This window comes from Grampus griseus (genome assembly GCF_964374135.1).
Source record: "Grampus griseus genome assembly, chromosome: 14".
Lineage (NCBI taxonomy): Eukaryota > Metazoa > Chordata > Mammalia > Artiodactyla > Delphinidae > Grampus > Grampus griseus.
The window spans coordinates 41,070,610-41,089,661 of NC_139008.1; the positions used below are offsets into that span (position 1 = coordinate 41,070,610).

The 19,052-nt window shown below is 51.0% G+C and overlaps 1 protein-coding gene across 1 annotated transcript in view; it reads left to right on the plus strand.

Annotated features, from left to right (window-relative positions):
- SLC24A3 (solute carrier family 24 member 3) overlaps positions 1 to 19,052 on the plus strand; it is a gene marked incomplete at both ends in the record, with an annotated part of 460,181 nt that overhangs the window by 52,045 nt on the left and 389,084 nt on the right. The window contains one exon of the mRNA XM_082669843.1: positions 13,143 to 13,271. Coding sequence (XP_082525969.1) covers positions 13,143 to 13,271 — 129 coding nt within the window. The remainder of the gene's footprint in view (positions 1 to 13,142; positions 13,272 to 19,052) is intronic.

Consider the following 19,052-nt stretch of genomic DNA (forward strand, 5'->3'; position numbering starts at 1 on the left):
AGGGAGGGAGACGCAAGAGGGAAGAGATAGGGGAACATATTGTATATGTATAACTGATTCACTTTGTTATAAAAAAAAAAAAGAAAGGATGGGATGAGCTCAAGTCACAGATGCAGTGTTTCTAATTGAAAATCCCAGCAGGGTGGCCCCGCGAGAATAGGCTTCCCGAGCACCTGGGAGGCTCTGTCCCCTCCCGGGGCTCGTCCCAGGCTTCAGGCGCCTTGTAAGTCAAATGACACCGTTCAGGGTGCCTTTTGTGGCTTCGAGGAACTCTTCTGAGGAGGAGAATCCTCTTGGAGAGATGGGGATTTATTTTGGGATCCTCATCCTTTTCCATCCTTCTCTATTGCAGTTTTGAGCTGAGGGCTGCTCGGGCGGGCTGTCAGCCTGCCGTGGCGGGGGGGACAAGGGGATGTGTGAGAACAGGTGCCGTCACTCACGCCGCAGGGTGATGCTGAGGTGACCTGACGAGTAGTGGATCCCTGAAGAGGGGGACAGTGAAGAGCGCTCACTGCCTTTATTATTTTTAAAAATTTTTGGTTTTTTACGATTATTAAAGGTTACTTTCCATTTATAGTTATTATAAAAGATTGGCTCTCTTCCCCGTGTTGTACAATACATCATGGAGCCTGTCTTATACCCAGTGGTTTGTAGTTTCGGAGGTACAAACTATTGGGTGTGAGATAGGCTCACCACCTTTACTAAAAAGCTTTGGTCTAGGTAGGCTGGTATTTGGGACAGGTCTCATGTGTGTAAGGCCAGCTTCTAGGAAGAGGTTCATGCAGTATGAGGTTGGAAAGCTGCAGAGCCAGAATTTGAACCGAAGTCCGATGTTTCTCAGGACAATACTTAGATCTTAACACAAGGTTTCATCTGATACGTCAGTCATGACACTTCTTGCTGTCCAAAGCAGAAGACAATTCAAAATGCCTAAGGCATTGGGGGATTTATTGGAGGCTGTTTCTGCAGGTAGGCTGGTGTCATCAACGGACCAGCAGTGTCACCAGGGGTCCAGTTTCCTTCCCTCCCCTTTCTCCCTTACGTGAGTACACGATTCCGGAAGAGATGGATATGGCCCTTGGTCCCAGAATCCCTTGTTGCATCACCCCTTCTCAGCCGGTGTGCGTGTGTGTGTGTGTGTGTGTGTGTGTGTGTCTTTTTATTGACCGCCTCTCCCTTGTTCTCTGCTTCCTTCACTTTTAGAAACAGTGGAAGAGGACTTTCACTTTCCCGTTTTCTCTCTGGCTCCCTGACAGAGGACTTACTGGCCTTGGCTGGTGGTGGCTGAGATGGACGGGATCTCTCAGGCTTTGGGACAGAGAGTGGGCCGGAGGGGGAGACAGGCGTGCGCGGTGCCAACCGCACAGAGTGGGATGGGGAGCCCTCGGCTGGAGGCACGTAGCGGGTGGGCCCCCAATACTGAATGTTGATGATCATTTTCTGCTCTTCTTAGGGCTCTAGAAAATAAAGCCTGATTCCTTAGGCAAATCCTGAATCAACAGAAATTCACTGGGAGGGAGTCACGGGATGAGAGCAGGGGAGGTGCTGCCATCGGGCTGAAATGACAGAAGCAAACCGGCCCTCGCTTAGGTGGCAGGCGGTGGCCTGGAAGGTGGTATGCGTCAGCCCATCCCCGTCTGGCCATTCGTGGGATCGTTCCCTGCCTTCCCCTTCCTGTTGGTGGGTCTCTGACTCGTGCTGGAAACCAGGGGCTGGGGGGCGTGGATGCTGCTTTCTCTCTGCTCAGCCTTGTTGCGCTCCTGAGGTGGGCGTCAGTTTCCAACTTGGAACGCTGCGAGCAGTGGGCTGAAGAGTAGGAAAATGTGAGAACCAAGTGACTCTCCACCTAAAAGAAACCCACGCTGCCTGTCCCCTCTTTAGTCCTGTGCTCTCATTGGGAAGCGTCCAGAGAATATTTTAGTTCTGGCGTCAAGTTCCGTGGTGAGAGAAGAGGGAGAAAAGGAAAACATCATTAGGAAATCTACACGTGGCCCTGGACCAACCACATCTTCCCACTTGCTTCAAGAGAGACTGTTTCCAAGATGAGGCCAAGGTTACCTTCGGTAGCTGGCATCACTGGGTGTCCCTCGAGACACCCCCTCCATCCCCCTTCGGGTTCAAGCCGCAGCTGCAGCAGGCAGGGCAGTGTGGGTTCAGACTCTGCTGCAGTGACGGTGCCACCTCAAGCATGGGCCACGTGTCTCTCCGGCTCGGGGTGTTCCCGGTAGGTGGGAGCTGATGTGGCCCACCCAGAAGTGCAGCCTGGAGTTTGGGAGAGTTCATGCTCCTGGGGCTACCCTCAGGGCGTGATGCGAGCCACAGCCCTCATCCTGCTGGAGGACAATTTTGGGAGGAATCTTGGGTGCGCCTCCGAGCTTCCAGTGGGATCGTGCCCTAGTTGCCATGGCAGCAGCCATCATATACATCCTCCATTTATAACTTCCCTTATAGCTCCTGTTTCCCTTTCCCCATCTTGCTTTCCACGTGCCCTCACTCCTTCATCCTGGGATCCCCTTCAGAATAAACTACTTGTGCTCAAGTCTTTGTTTTGGACTTGGCTTTAAGGAAACACAAACCAGGACGCCTCCCAACGTGGCAAATGCTGCATTGCAATCTAAATCATTACTACAATTTCACAGTGACATTTGAGGGTTTCCCTTGTTTGCCTGGGCCGGCCTCTGGGTATTTGGGGGGGGGTTGTTGCACAGACTCTGTATCTCCACCATCAGGGGCCAAGCTTCACTCCTTGCAGAGAAAAGAAAGCTCTGGGTTTGGCTCTGCTCACCTTTGCGTGCTGGCTGCATTCCTGGACTCCCAGCGTCCATGCCCTCCTTCCAGTTTCAAGCTCACTGGGAGAGAGTGGGCTAGGCTCTCTCCTGGGAGCTCTGTTTTGATTGGCTTGTCTCGGTTACAGGCACACCTGGGAACCAGTCATCATGACCTGCAGGATGTGGGGCTTTGATTGGCCAGGCCCTTAGTGAATGAGTGAGAGATGCTCCACTCAGACCAGGAAGACAGGGTATGGGGGAGGGGTCGTTCCCCAAGGAAATTCCGAGGTTGATTCAAATTAGGGGAGAAGGGATGTCGGCAGGGAGGGGTGCAGGCACCACACTCCAGTTTAGCTTAAAAAATTAATTCCGTGATGGAGATATTGAATCCCTCCTCTATGCAAGTACTGGGGGCCAATAAAAAAAATGGGTGTCATCAGGCAGCTTACAGTCTAATGGAAGAAATAAGAAACGTATACAGGTGTTGGAACAGCATGTGTCATCTGAAGCTGCTATCTCCAAACTATTGGAGAATGGATATTGATTTAGAAATTATGCATCATTAATACTGTAATATATATTATGTATACACATACTTAAGCCTTGTATCTAACTTTGTATTTTTCTGTTTAAAAGAGGGAATTCCCTGGTGGTCCAATGGTTAGGGATCCGTGCTCTCACTGCCCAGGGCCCAGGTTCAATTCCTGGTCGGGGAACTAAGATCCCACAAGGTGTGTGGCCAGACAAAAAATTTAAAAAAAATTAAAAAAATAATAAAAGAAAAGAGGGACCTCAACATTACATAAGCTTCAGGCTCTACAAAACCTGGATCTACCCCTGACTTTTTTTTTTATTTGCGATACGTGGGGCCTCTCACCGTTGTGGCCTCTCCCGTTGCGGAGCACAGGCTCCAGACGCGCAGGCTCAGCGGCCATGGCTCACAGGCCCACCCCTGGCTTTTATATATCAAGAAACATAAAGTTAAGAGGAAGAAAATAAAGGTTTTATTAATAGAGCAAAACATTTCAATTTTACTGGAGTATTATAATTATTAATATTGTTACGGTCTGTGAGTACTGTTTTATTGAGGACAACATGATTGAATATATTTAGATCATTTTTGAAAATATTAGTTCCACATTTTGAGGAACAGCCAGTTGGAAGTCTGTTTATTTTCATTTAAGGTTCAGTTCAATATTGACATTTAATGGCTGTCCTAACTGAAATAGATAATTCACCAAGATACATAGATGCAAATGGAAGAAAAGCATCATAGACGTACCTACTAAATCAGGACATTAATTTTTCAGTTTCACCCACCAATTATACAAAAACTTTCGTTCACGTCTTCGCATTTTTCCTGGTTTCAATCCATTAATCATGCTACTTTTCAGAAGGTGTTGAATTTACATATTTTTAACAAATGGATTCAGAACTCATTGAAACTCTTTGTGTGTGGAATGTTTTTCATCAGGTGACGTACTTCTGCTTCCACGTTTTAAGGTGGAAAATATGATTGCTTTAGACGCTGATTTCTGTCAATTTTGGAGGGTAACACAATTTCTTGATATTTGTTTTCAGAATGTTCTCTCCATAAAACAAATTTCTTTAGGAAAGTAGGTGCTTTTTCACCTGGTTGTTAAAATGTCACCTTGAAGGGTGTGTGTGTGTGGAATATACCTGCGAGGTGCACCCTTAGCTGGTGGCCACAATGTCTTCTCGGAAAAGGTGGGCATCTTTGCAGCAGTTGTCTTATTGTAAGAGAGAAATGTGTAATTCATCTTTAAGTTCAAAGAATTTTTTTGAACTTAAAACTTTAAGTTCAAACAGTTTAAAAGAATTCTTTGCCAAAAGATAGTCGGTGAACATCCGTATGGTAGAAAAAGATTGCATGATTGTGCCCCCATCTCATTTCAACATAGTGTTGTAAAGATTTTACTGTCTCAAATAATATCTGTGAATCTGCTCCACTGAGTACACGTACAGGGCCCTATGCCGGACACTCTGAGAGCAAGTGAGCCCGGAGGGCCCCACGTCCACCCTGCGCTGTGCCTTCACGCCCCTCGCCTACCCTGGGTGACAGTGCCCTTCTATTACATTAATTATGGGACATGCTGGCACAGGGGCTCAGTGGTGGTGCTACTGTCAGCCTGCATTATAAATATTAAATATGTAATAAGATTGGCACGTGATACAGACGTGGGGCTTCTCATTTTCTTCCCACTCTTCAGCAAGTCATATAGCCCAGCCTCCTGGGGTACAAAACTCTCCCGGAGATTTTTAAAAAAATCCAAGCTCAAGGACTTTAGTGGTCAGATTATTCAAGCCCTTCAGTTTTCAGATGCAGCAACTGAGTTAAAGTGATTCAACTTCCCAACAGCCCACAGCTAGGGACAGATCTGGCCCTAGAATCCCAAGTCACCAGATGCCCAAGATGGCGAAGTCCTGAGACCAGAAGCCCAGTCCCCAGGGTCCTTGGAACACACCCATTTGCTTTAGTTAGTAGAGCAGTGAAGAAAGATGGAGCTGTTTGGAAAAGAGGAAGCTCTGAAACCTGGCTGCTGAGAGCTGGTCTTCTCTCGCTTTTCGAGGCAGATGCAGGAGGAAGCGTCTCAGGGCGGCCAGCCAGCTCCGTTGATGCCGGAGCACGCCTCCTGCAGGGGCTTGTGCTCAGCAAGGGGCCTTCCCGCTCCCTGAGGACGGAACTTAGAGGTGGAGAGATCAAGCAGAGCGCTGTCCTGGGAACTTGAAGGTGCTCAGCGACCGATGTCTGAACAAATGGGAAAAGAAACACCCAGCCCAGCAATGGGCTGCAGAGCTGCCTGGACCCTACTGTGCACACAAGTCATCTGTTTAAATGCAGAGTCTCACGCGGGGGGTCTGATGCCACATTTCTAACAAGCTCCCAGGGAAGGCTGATGTGGCTGGTCCAGGGGCCACACTTTGAATAGCAAGACTATATAACGCAAACAGTTTTGTCCGGGAACTCCGAGCACTTGGGTTCTGTTTTAGGTTTGCCACTAAAATTCCCAGACCTGTCATTTAAACTTAGCCTCAGATCAAGGGGCATGACCCCTGAGGGAAGACGTAGGGGTCTTTCCTGGGAATTGGGCAATGACTCCCCAGCCCCACCTTGAGGCAAGCGCTGTGCCATTGTGGCTGTTGGACACCCACCGGGTTTCAGGCAGGGGTCAGGGGGAAGGGGCACAGGGAGGAGAAAAGCCCAGACAGCCTGAGTCTCCTGGAGCCTGGGACAGGTCGGGGTCGCAGGGCGGGGGGAGCAGCGGAGACAGTCAGTGATGCGTCCATCTGTGATGCAAGCTCTGAAGGAGAAGTAGCTCTGGGGCCTTGTGCTGAGGGGACATCCTGGAAGGTCAGGAAGGCTGAGTGGAGGAAGGGGTTCTCCCTGGGCGCGGCCGGGGTCTCTCTGGGCTCCCCTACCTTGGCCTCCAAGTCTCACAACCAGACCTGCTTTGTTTTGCCCGACAGCCATGGCAGAACCTGCATCCGGGGCCAGTTCGGACTCTCGCCTTTGGGCTGGGTGCTTTGGGCTGCCCTTGTTCCCAAGGCTGCTCTGTCATGGGCTCTGCTGGCCTCTGTGTCCCGGGGAGGGTGTGTGGCCTGGGCTGTGAGGGTTGGTGTCAGGAGGGAAGGGGAGGCACAGCAGCAGTCAGGACTTCTTGGGCTGCCCGTTCCCTCCCGTCGGGGGACGGGTCATGGGACCGGCCCCCTCGGATGCAGGACACGACTGGACAGCACTTGGTCCACAGCGTGACCCAGAGCCCCGGCAGCCTGCTCCCGTTCGCCATCGGGACCCCAGCAGTGCTGGGCAGGGACCTTCTGCCTACGCCCTGCAGCCTCTCTCTGCCTCTTGTGCTTAGAAACATCGTCCTTTGGCAAATAACACTTGAAGCTGTTTCCTGGGGCCTGGGAGCAGCAGCTCAGACTCCACTGTGCTCCGTGCAGAGTCCTGCTCCGCGGCTGGGCGCTGCATTTCTCACCAGCCCCAGGAGATGCTTTTGCTGCTGCTGACCTTGCGCTCTGTGCAGGAGCCCTGCAGAGGGCGGACATGGGTGGAAGGGCCCATATCTGTGTGCAGGTGGCCAGGGGTTACTGTTCCCTCTTCCCATTAGAGGGACCGAGAAACCTCAGCCTTCCAGAGGGTTTTCCTCGAGTGGAGGTGCGGCGCCTTGATACTGGGATGCGGTTTAAGTGCAGCCTGAGAGCTGCGGCTTGTGATTGCCATGGCGCAGCCGGAGGGCAGGAGATGGGGGACCCGCTGGGCAGGGCGTGAAGATGCAGAGAGAGGAGAGGTTTACCTGGAGTCTGTGGCCTCCCCGCAGCTTCGAGTTCTCTGGATCTGCCCTTCTCTGTATTTCTGGAAGCTTTGAGGCTGTGGAGGGACCCAGTGCCCAGGACGTTCAGCCTCCGGCTTCTTCCTCTCCTGGCGGGTTTGGAGAGCTCGCAGCCTCTCCACAGTCTGTGCTCCTTTCCAAGGACCCAGAACCACTCAGAGCCACACTTTTCCTCCAGCTGGAGAATCCGTGTGAAGATGCACAGGCAAGAGCCAGCCCTGCCCTCCTCCTCCGCTCACCCACAGAGGGTGAGAACCTCGGCGGGCGGGGGGTCAGGATGGTGGCCGTAGGGAGAGGCCGCTGGAGGGGCAGCTGCGCCCCACACGTTTGCTGGAGAGTCTGCAGAAGGCGGTCTCAGGGCTGCAGGCTGATGCAAACCCGCCCTCTGACCCCGGGGTGAAGACCCGGGGCGCCCAGAGTGGGGACAGCTGTGTAAACTGCCGGGTGGGGTATTTATAGCCCTGCTGCGCACTCTGAGCCTGCGCCGGCCTGAGGGCTGCAGCCGGTCCTGCCGCCATGGGCTCTGTCACATGTTCTGTTCACTGAGTTTTCTGGACCTTCTGTCCTCAGGGTTGCATTAGGCTCTGCAAGACTCAGTTTCCTCACCTGCTGCCCTGATCCTCTGGGTGGTTCTCTCCATCCCAGTTTTCAAGAAGAAATGCTGTGTTCCAGATCTGGGGGAGGGGAGAGCTAACACGACCCTTCAAGGGGGCGTGGTGACCCCAGGAGGCCACTTCCCCTGGGCTCCTGAGCTCTGGGACGAGGTGGGACGCGCACAGCTGGGCTTTGGAGTCAGATCTGGGCTTGAGTCCCAGCTCGCTGCTTTACCCCATCAGTGAAATGGACGAAACTCTGGGGGGAGCACGGAGTGAGAAGGTGCAGGACGACTGCGGGCACACGGGCAGGGGCACAGTTCTGATGCTGCTGCAGCAAACCTGCCTGTCTGCAGACCCTCCTCTGAACGGGGTCCTTCCCTCCTCAGAGGGTGGCAGCTCCACCTCTCCCCTGGGCCTGGGACCCTATGTGGGACGAGGGTGCACATGGGAGAAAGCATGTTAGTCTTAGGGTGAAGCTGGGACATGGGGCACTGAAGGAAATCCATTCTTGGGGTCAGAAAGCCTTGGGCTTTCCAAGCCCTGGTCATGGAGAGGCGGAAGGGGACAGGGAGACAGAGAGAGAGAGAGAGAGGGAGGGAGGGAGAGAGCAGGAGAGGACGAGGGCACAGCTCTGTAATGGAAACTTGGCTCCCAGCCTCACACTCTCTCCTTCCTTAGCGCGTGTGCTCGAGTCTCAAGTTGAGAGCCTCTTCCCCTCCAGCAGGCACCCCGCGCTATCTCCACGGCCCACCCCTGCCGCCCTGCTCGGAGCTGGTGACATGTGACATGTGAGCCCGCTGCCTCCCTCTTCACCGCCCCCACCCGCTCCCTGACTAATTAGGCCAGCTCGCCACTTCCAGGGCCTGGCGGGCGGAGCCAGGCACGCGGTGGATGGGGGCCAAGGGCTTTTGTTGACATTGCTCAAGTGTAGCTTCGAGGAGCATCTCCTGCCGAGCCAAGAAGTCCAGGGAAGCCGGGGGTGATGAGGGGAGAGCAGCGGGCGCCTCCTCCAATGCCCTCTGCCTTCCCCACTGCCCACCCACTCCTCCCTAAATCCAAGACTGTGAGCCTCCATGTTGGGACCAAGGGGCCAGCTGAGTCTCTGAGAAATCCACGCTCAGCTGAGCATCCTGCATCCAGTGGGGTTTCAGGACTGTTTTCTTTTGTGTGTGTAATGCTTTCACGGGGTGACGCTCCTGACTTGCCACTGTTCCTAATAGTTTCTGGGGAAGTAGGTCCAGTGAGACTGTCTCCACCCCTCACCTCGTATAAGGTGCAGGCTGCATAGTGGATCTGTCTTGCTATAGCTGAGTAATATGGCCAGACGGATTTCATCCTCTGCAGGGATCTACCAAGAATGTGGGTTTTGGGGTCACTAGACCTGGTCAGATCCTGGTCAGATCCCCATTCTGCGCCTCTTTGCTTGCTGTGTGACCTTGGGCAAGTCTTTTAACCTCTTTTGTGCTTCGGTTTCCTTATTTGCAAGTGGAGTTAATAGTTCAGAATAAGATGTTAAGATGCAACATGGCGAAGAGTGGCAAGTTCTTCGCACATAATAGACACTCAATAAATGGCTGTCATGACACTCAATAAATGGCTGTCATGATGATTATTAACTGGCAGTGGCTGTGGCCATGGGTGGGTTCTGAGTTTAGGCAGATCACTTCTACTCTGACTTATTTACTCCAAAGGTAAGTTGACCCAAGAACCAACTGCCCTTTCCTACCTTACCAGCAGTTTTGTTTTTTTCTTTTGACTTTTTTTTTTTTTTTTTTGGTCTGCGTTGGGTCTTCATTGCTTTGCACGGGCTTTCTCTAGTTGCGGCGAGTGGGGGCTACTCTTCGTTGCAGTGCTCGGGCTTCTCATTGTAGTGGCTTCTATTGCGGAGCACCGGCTTTAGGCGCATGGGTCTCAGTAGTTGTGGCATGCAGGCTCAGTAGTTGTGGCTCACGGTCTTTAGAGCACAGGCTCAGTAGTTGTGGCGCACGGGCTTAGTTGCTCCGCAGCATGTGGGATCTTCCTGGACCAGGGCTCGAATCTGTGTCCCCTGCATTGGCAGGTGGATTCTTAACCACTGCGCCACCAGGGAAGTCCCTCACCAGCAGTTTTGTGAGGACAAAGAGAATGCGGTGTAATATCGTCACACGGTTCTCAGTGGGAAGTAAGTGAATGCAGTGCTTTGCTTTCATCCTTCTCATTTTCTCAGACTCTGGTCTCCACATCTGTATATCAGTGGTCAGTGGTCATATATATTTTTTTGAGATAAAAGTTTGTACGTTTTGGAATCCAGAGGCGCTGCCTTAATAGTCTCTGATTCCTGAAGCTATTGAATCATCATGTAAAAAAAATCCTCTAATTTTCTGCTACAATAGCTGGCTTTATTTTTATATCTCTTAATTGGTATCAGCTTTTCTCTCAGAATTACAGAACCATGGAAATTTGGCGTAAGCAGAAACTTTGCAAGTCACTGGAAGGGATGCTTTTGCTTCTTTGCAGATTTTTGGAATCTTCCTGGAAGGCAGCTATGCTCACCACTATACAAACAATGCACATTGGGATCTTCCTGAATGTTAGGATTGCAGCACCACAGAACACTTTTCTTTACCCCAGATTACAAGAAGAGCAGAACGGCCAATCTGTTGGTCTCGTGTAGGCTGGAAGATGCCATCGGCATCCTGCCCGCGTCACTTTGTCCTCATGTCTTCAGTGCACGTGGGCACCGTCCAACTTTCAGCACCTGCGTCTCATTATCTAAGGCCTTTTGCTGGGTACCAGAGCCCACTTTGGTTGGAAGTGCCAGGGAATTAATGTCCCCTGGGAACAGCCTACATTCAACTCATGGCAGACCAAGAGCAGGTGGATAAATACCCCAGCTCCCTCACCCCTTGGGTGTCTGAGTTGCATGTCTCCACTGGCCCCACAGAGATTTCCAGAGGGGTCAAGTGCTAGTTCACCCATTTTAGCAACTTGAAACTTGAAACACACCTCCACTGGCTGGCTCCCTGGCCCTGTCCCACCACGGGTGCTTCCCGAGATCACCCCCCCATGTAAACCACCTGTGCTCAAATCCTTGTCCTCAGGGGCTGCTTCTGCGGAAACCCAACCTGAGACAAATGGGGTGTCCTTCTCCACACTCTTAGATCCTTTATGATAATATGGTGTAATATTAGCATTTTAGGTCTGCCTGTTGAATTTTAAGGCAACTGACCTTATTCCTTGTTTATGAGTTTTTTGCAATTTTTTTCCTCTGCTTGTCGCTGTCCTTAATCCTAAGAATTAACCATTCAGGTGAACAGGAGTACACAGATGCCTTGCTTTGACCTTGAAATATCTTTGGGATTGTCCTCACAATTATGGCTATATCTGGCCATCATGTAGGTTTCTGTATTTCAGAGTCTTAAGTTATTGCTTGTTCTAGTTGGGCCCCACGTTCTACATTTTTTTGAGAATAAACCTAGGGGCTGTCCTAGCTAATGTGTAAAAGTTGTAATTAGCTACTTGATGATTTTACATGTGGAGCAGGTTCCATTTGACTGAGGAAGACCTCAGTTTGTGAGCTACGGATGTTACTGTGTGTCCTGTTGGCTTTAGGTGAGATGCCTACAAGCACTGTGATTTCCAGAAACTTCCATGAGTTTTACTTTATCCATCCACGAAGTGGGAATGGTTACTCTGACACATACTTACTGAGTACCTCCTCTGAGCCAGCAGTGATTAGGTGTCAGAGAGACAGCAGTGGGCAGAGAGACAGTGCCCAGGCTCCCTCTTTCTTTCCTGAGCATTGTCATGAGGTTCCAGTTATAAAATGAAAGTGGTATCATTTAGGAAACTAAAATCCCCATGGAAATTGAGGAAAGGGTATGATGACCTTCAGCTCTTCATTGACCAATTCAGAACACTGCTGGTGTGGCTCGGTGGGGCGCACCCTCTGGCCTTTTGCGAAGGCCGCTGGGCCCATGAATTAGAACCTTGTCTTGTTCTTAGATCCATTTTCTGACCACAGCAACTCTGGACACTCGAGAGGTAGCCAAAGCCTCATGTCACATCTTTCTTGAGTTCCAAGCCACTAGAAAGAGCCATCTGTGCTTGGTGTTTCCACATCCCAGTGACCCTCTGAGGTCCCGCTCTGTTGTGTCTTTGCATTTGTCTTACGTGACTGGTCCACGGCAGTCAAGGCCATCGGCCACTTTTTCCTTTTTGAAATTCTCTTTCTGCTTACCTTCTGTGACACCACTTCCCTTGCTCTTTTCCTTCCTTTCATGATCTTTTGCTGAATGCTTTGACTCTACCTGCTCTGAAGGAATGCTGAGTTTCCCATGGTTTCTTCTTCCATTCCCTTCTCTTTAGGAAACTGCATCCGTACACATGCCATACTCTTCCCTATTTTCTTAGGATTCTCCTGATGTTCTGTGTAGCTTAGCTATCCACCCTGCGGTGTCTGCACCCACATTACCCGGGCAGCACGCTGCCCTGTGGATGGTCCACAGACACTTCAGGTCCAACACGTCCTAAGCAGAAGTCACCATATTCTCCCCCGACAGGCCCTTCCGTCTCTGTTCTTTCTCCTGGCACGTCCATCCCCATGGGCATCTCAGCCGGAGACCTCAGCCCTAGTCACGCATTCAGTGATCGACTTTCCCCTTGTTCACGCTCTCATCTCGTATTTACTGAAATCTTGTTATGTGGGATGCACTGGCCCAGGCTCTGGGCGTGTTGTTGTGGTGTCTTAGCCTGGGTGACCCCGAGAAGCAGATCCTGAGCAGGTGGTCAGTGGCAGGTGGTGTATTTGGGAGGCGGTTCAGGGAAGTACTGGTCAAGGAGTAGATGCTGGTGTGTAGGTGCCAGTCACCCTGACTTAGCGGACCCAACCGTGCCCTTTTTTCCCAAGTCCACGTTCAGTGAGATCACGTTGGTAGCTCGAAATTGGCCATGATGGGAATATTCACACCATGGAAGTTGTCCAGTGGATACAAGACCAGGACTTTTTCCCCTGGAGAGTTGGTTGTTCAACATTTCTCAGCATGTTATTGGGTGCAGGGAATTAAGACAGGAAAGGACAGCGACCAATAAAGTGCGTTTTATCAGGAGAGTCACCTTGTAGACACCTGGAGAGTCATCCCAGTGGGGAAAACTGGATTCTAGGGTAGAACACACACTTCAGAGTCATCCCACTGGAGCGTGAGGTGTTTATACACCGCCCCCTCCCAGCCATTGGCTGAGGGCTGCCGCTGTGGGAGCCAGTAGGATCCAGGAGCCGAGGAAGCCCTTGGGAGGTGGGGGCAGGATGGTGAGCGACGGTGGTGAGAGGTCTAAGGGGTGTTGGCCGGACTGAGTGCCGATGGCTGAAGGCGCTGGGCACCCAGCCTGGGGACAGGTGACACCCAGCTGTTAGTGATGTGTGGCTGTGACCTTTTTCTCCCCAGACCTTGATTTCATGGACCTCATTGGGCAAGACAGACAGTGGACCGTGGGCAGGAAGTTAATGCAGGTGAATGACTCGCTGACTTCAGAAGATGCAGGGCCGCGGAGCAGCAAGAACTGCACTGAACCAGGTAAGACGGTGGCTGCGCTGGGGGCTTTGCGCTGCGGGCCGGGCCGCCGTTCTCTCTGGTGGAAGCCCAGGAAGAGCTGGATGCTGTGTTTGTCCTTTGGGTTCTAATCCAGAGAGACTCTGAGGATATTTAGGGGCAGGTGTCTAAGAAACTCAAAGGCAAGATCCCAGGGGACAATTCAAGTGTGTTTCTGCCTCTGTTTTCTTTCCCTCGGACAGTGGGGGAGAAGGTGAGTCAAAATACCGTTATCAAATGTGGATGCTGGGGCTGCCCAGAGGATCCCTGAGTCAGCAGCAGGATGGGTGAGGACGTTCTGTGGCATCTTCGCTTTGATGCCTGGAATCGTCTCTGGCTGGTTGTTAATCGGAGCCTTGTTTCTGTCACAGTCAAGGCACAGGTGTTGAACCAGATCCTCACCTGTGATGTTGAGCTCCTTGGAAGAAGTGAACGTTTGTTTATCAGCTATTATGTTTGATAGCTATTGTGCCTTTCCTCGGAACATTTGATATCTGTTTCTGAACTTAAAGGGAAAACTAACATAGGGGGATGAAGAGGACCTGGAATGTTGAGGACTCAGCTCAGGAAACGGCAGGTACCCTCTGGACGGCTGAGGTCCTGCTCATTTAGACCAGGGGTCAGCAACCTTGTCCCGGGAAGGGCCAGACAGCAATATTTTTGGCTTTGCAGACTCGTTACTGCGTCTATAGTATATTTTAAAAGATTTTTATAATTCTTTAAAAATTTAAAAACCATTCTTAGCTCGCGAGCTGTGGGATGTACCAGGCCTGTGGCCACTTTGTCAACCCTGACACGGAGTTCTCAGATCTTGGGGGGGGTCTTCCTTCCCTGGCTGGTGGGGTCTTGGGTCTCAAGTGTGTGGTGAGCTCGACCACACAGTGATCCCACATGCAAAGGCCGGCCTCGTTTTGAGTGTCATCTTAGAAGGACATACACCATCTTCATTGCAGCCCGAAGAACCTTAGTCCTCGGAGGACAGAAGGTGAAATTGTGTGTCTGCGCTTTTTTAGGAAGGTAGATAGAGGTTCCCTTTCCCACAGTTGGAAGAACTAAAAAGAGATGACCCCCTCCCGGCCAAAAAACAACCTACAGCGCTACATGATCTCTATCCCTTAAGCTAGAGAATGTAAGGTTCCTGCGGCTGTTATTAATGCTTGGGAGGAATACTCTTGGAAGTGAGTGAAGCGTGTGGCAGCTGCGTGAGCTAGAAATGAAAACTGGGGACAGAGGTTTCAAGTGTCCCACTGTGCAGACAGAGCCACCTGTCTTCTGAGAGCTGGGCATGCAGGGGCCTGGCCTGAAGGGCAGGTCATTGCTGTGCCGGGAACCCTGTTTGCTGATCTGGTCTTACAGCCGAAGAGTTGTCAACATCTCTGCAACTAGTAGGCAGGCGGTGACTGGGATGTCAGAGACAGGAGATTCAGTACTAGGGGGCCCAGCCGTCGCCTTGGGTGTACCTTCGTATGGGAAAGAATGGAGTCAGACAGATACAGTGCCCCGCTCTCGGGATTGGGTCCAGCACTGCACAGGGCCAGTGGTGATGGAGGGCTTCTGCTTCCTGTAGTTGGGACTATGTGTTGGGGTGGTGGAGCTGTCTCTCTGTGAGTGGTGCTGTTTACTGTTTCAAGACATGCCATTCTCAGAGTGACAGGTGTAAGAGAATAAAGCACGTGAAAGCCATCGCAGGAGAGCAGTGACTCAGCCCACAAGTAGAACAGAAGATGTCCAGGTTTCTAAAGAGAGCTCGAGCCCAGCACCTACTGGTGTTGGCAGGGAGGGCACAGGGCAAGGAGGAGAGGAAAGCCTCCAGGAGGACAGTGGCGGGGGGCGAACGAGAGTTCCTCATGCTGCCGCGTAAGGCAGTTCCAAGAAGAACAAGGACGCGGGAGGAGCGTCCTTGCTTTCCTCATCTGTGGACCATGACCACGGGCACTGGGCTTGATTTCTGGGGTCCTTGACTCCAAACCAGATTCTACAGGGAAGATGATCATGCCTGAGACAAGGGTCCTGTTCAAATCCTAGCACATCAAGGGCCTGCCTGGAGCCTCTGTCCTGCATGAAGTCTGCTGTGACCGTTCTGTTTTCTGAATGTTTTTGGTAGAAAGTATCTGTAACTACGCTGTCCGATATGGACATTCAGTGGCCCCTTAAGTTCAAATTAATTTAAATGAAATACAATTAAAAATTCAGATTCTCCGTTGCCCTAGCCACACATCAAATTAGCCGGTGGCTGTGTGTGGTTCCTGGACAGCACAGGACATAGAACATTTCCGCCATTGCAGAAAGGTCCATTGGACAGGCTGGTCTAGAATGTCCATTTGTCTTTGAACGTATCTCCTGTCTTTCCAGCTCAGTTGCAAACATCTTGAGGACATACAGTGGATATGTAAATCCGAGAGCCCGTCTCTTACCTGGGTCTTGGGGTCGCACTCACCTGGGTTTGAATCTTGGCTGAGAAGCTGAGGGCAAGATAGTCAGACTCTCTGAGCCTTTGTGTGCTTCTCTGTGAGATGGAGATGATCATTCTGACCTTTCGCAGCTGCTGTGAGGGTTGGGAGTGACGTCATCAGGTGTGTGTACCCAGCTTGGTGCTGCGGATGGAGGGTCCACAGTGGGACCTCACTCCCGAATTTCCCACTGTCTGCTGGGGGCACCCGTCCCTCCATCACATGAGCATCAAGGAACTAAATACATCCTCCAGCCCCTCCTCTCGGGGATGGGCAGATGTGGCCTGTCTGGGTCAGTCCTCAGGCGGCCCAGGCCCGAGCAGTGGCCCGCTGGGTGGAGCGACTCAAGCACCATCTTGTAACAGAAGATCTCCCCGTGTTGTTGAGCTCAGTGCCTCTGAGGAGCCCTCTGTTTCTATAAGAACGTCATCAGGTCATCGGGACGTCCCCGGTGGTCCAGTGGTTAAGACTCCACCTTCCAGTGCAGAGGGTGTGGGTTCGATCCCTGGTTGGGGGAGCTAAGATCCCACGTGCCTCGCAATGAGGCCAAAAAAAAAGAGAACGTCATCAAAACATTGTCACCCAGTTGCCTCGGTGCTCTTTCCAGAAAGCTGTCAGAAGTCTGCTTCTTACCCTTGACTGAACAGATCTTTTATGAAGAAAGTTGAGCGCACTCAGAAGATCCTGATTTTGAGTTGAAACGGAATGGGATTCATCTTCTCTACCCCTAACCCACTGGAGGATGAGGGGACCAAGCTGGTGGGAGCCAAGGCCCAGCCACAAAACATTGCCCAGCTGCCCTGAAGAGGCCGGAGCGCCCTGTCCGTGGTGGGTGTTACCCGTGCTGGGACGGCGTGGGCTTCTGCTCCCAGAGGCTCCGGTGTGGGGCTGGGAGGCGAACCATCGGGACAGCCTCTTTCCTCTTGGTGACGGTGTCGCCGAGCGGGGCACGCTCACGGGGATGGTGTCAGGGCTCTGTCTGTGCTGAAGGCTGAGCGTTTCCACGGGGACCCGAGCGTTTGGGGGCCAGGCTGGCCGTGGGGGCAACAGTGTCCGGGTCACAGATGGGAGTTACTTTGGCTCTGGTTGTAAAGCGTGCCCAGTGCTGTTCTGACGTCACAGGGCTTCTCAGGCTGTGTTCTCGGAAACCCTGGCTGGAGAGGCCGTGGGTGTGAGTGAGGTTGATTTGGAGGCTGGCGATGGGGTGGCCTGTGTTCTGGGCCTGAGAACGGTTGGGGGATGGGGCTGGCTTGCTTCGCAGACGTTCATTTCCTCACCTGAGAAACAGACCTGGGACTGCTTTATCCCATCTGTCCCTTCTGTTGCACAACTGCAATCATTTCAGGCGATTTCAAGAATAGGAATTCACAAAATCTTCCACCCCCGAGATGCCCAGCTCCACTTCCCTTGGTAAATTACTTCTTTGCGTTCCCAGAATCCCATGTCCTACCGTCAGCCTCGTTTTATCCTTCTCCCCCATCCACTTTCCTCTCGCTGTCCATCTCCCTCCCCCTCCCCCTTCCCCTCCATCTCCTTCTCCCCTCTCCCTCCCCATCTCCCTCTCCCTCTCTTTGGTAACCAGGAGCCCTGCGGGACAGGGGCCTTATTCAGTGGCAGTTCTGTCTTTGGTGGGTGTGGCAACCTTGAGATGGCTCACTCTTCATATGACAGCTGCCACTTTAAAGACGTGTTGGCTGAATAATATTCCGTTGTATATATGTGCCACAGCTTCTCTATCCATTCATCTGTTGATGGACACTTAGGTTGCTTCCATGTCCTGACTGTTGTAAATAGAGCTGCAGTGAACATTGTGGTACATGACTCTTTTTGAATTATGGTTTTCTCAGGGTATATGCCCAGTAGTGGGATTGCTGGGTCATATGGTAGTTCTATTTGTAGTTTTTTAAGGAACCTCCATACCGTTCTCCATAGTGGCTGTATCAATTTACATTCCCACCAACAGTGCAAGAGGGTTCCATTACTCAACCATAAAAAGAAACGAAATTTGTAATGAGGTGGATGGACCTAGAGTCTGTCATACAGAGTGAAGTAAGTCAGAAAGAGAAAAACAAATACCGTATGCTAACACATATGTATGGAATAAAAATAAATAAATAAATGGTTCTGAAGAACCTAGGGGCAGGACAGGAATAAAGACACAGACGTAGAGAATGGACTTGAGGACACGGGGAGGGGGAAGGGTAAGCTGTGACAAAGTGAGAGAGTGGCATGGACATATATACACTACCAAACGTAAAACAGGTAGCTAGTGGGAAGCAGCCGCATAGCACAGGGAGATCAGCTTGGTACTTTGTGACCACCTAGAGGAGTGGCATAGGGAGGGTGGGAGGGAGATGCAAGAGAGAGGAGATATGGGGACATATGTATATGTATAACTGATTCACTTTGTTTATAAAGCATAAGCTAACACACCATTGTAAAGCAATTATACTCCAATAAAGATGTTTAGAAAAAAAAAAAAAGACATGTTGGGTTTTTTTGGTTTTTTTTTTTAAATGGCATTCTTCCCTTGCCTCTTCCAAGACATGGTTTTGGTGAAACTTTGTAAGTTTTTCCTCTAGATCCGTATGAAAAAGACTGAGCTCCAGGCTCTAATTTTTCTGCCATCGTTCCAGCCCTCTGTGAATTTTTAAGGTTGTTTTCTTAGCCTGACACTGCGATTTCATCTCAAGCCTGGAAACATTGTCTTTTGGCAAATAACATTTGAAACTGTTTACTCAGATGACCTATCATGAGAAACTCAACTTTGAATAAATTCGATCCATGGAAAATTAAGTTAGCTAAATGTAATACTGAGGGTGGCACACAACTGTAGCGGAGGTGGATTCTTGGGAATATTTATTGGTACACTCTGCAGAATTTTCTTTCTACACTTTTCAGTCTGTTTTCAGAAAAAAAATCTATCATCTTTTGGTTCTTAGTTCTTTGATATTTTAAGGAAATGATCTTTTCCTCAGAGTGCCTCTTTCAAAGAAACTTGGGAAGAAGGAAGCTATTTAAAATGATAGCCTTTGGGGCTTCCCTGGTGGCGCAGTGGTTGAGAGTCCACCTGCCGATGCAGGGGACACGGGTTCGTGCCCTGGTCCGGGAGGATCCCACATGCCGCAGAGCGGCTGGGCCCATAAGCCATGGCCGCTGAGCCAGCATGTCCGGAGCCTGTGCTCCGCAACGAGAGAGGCCACGACAGTGAGAGGCCCACATAACGCAAAAAAAAAAAAAAAAAAAAAAAATGATAGCCTTTGGCGTGGGCTTCGCTCTGAGATCACTGTATTTTCTTTCTTTCTTTTTTTTAAAA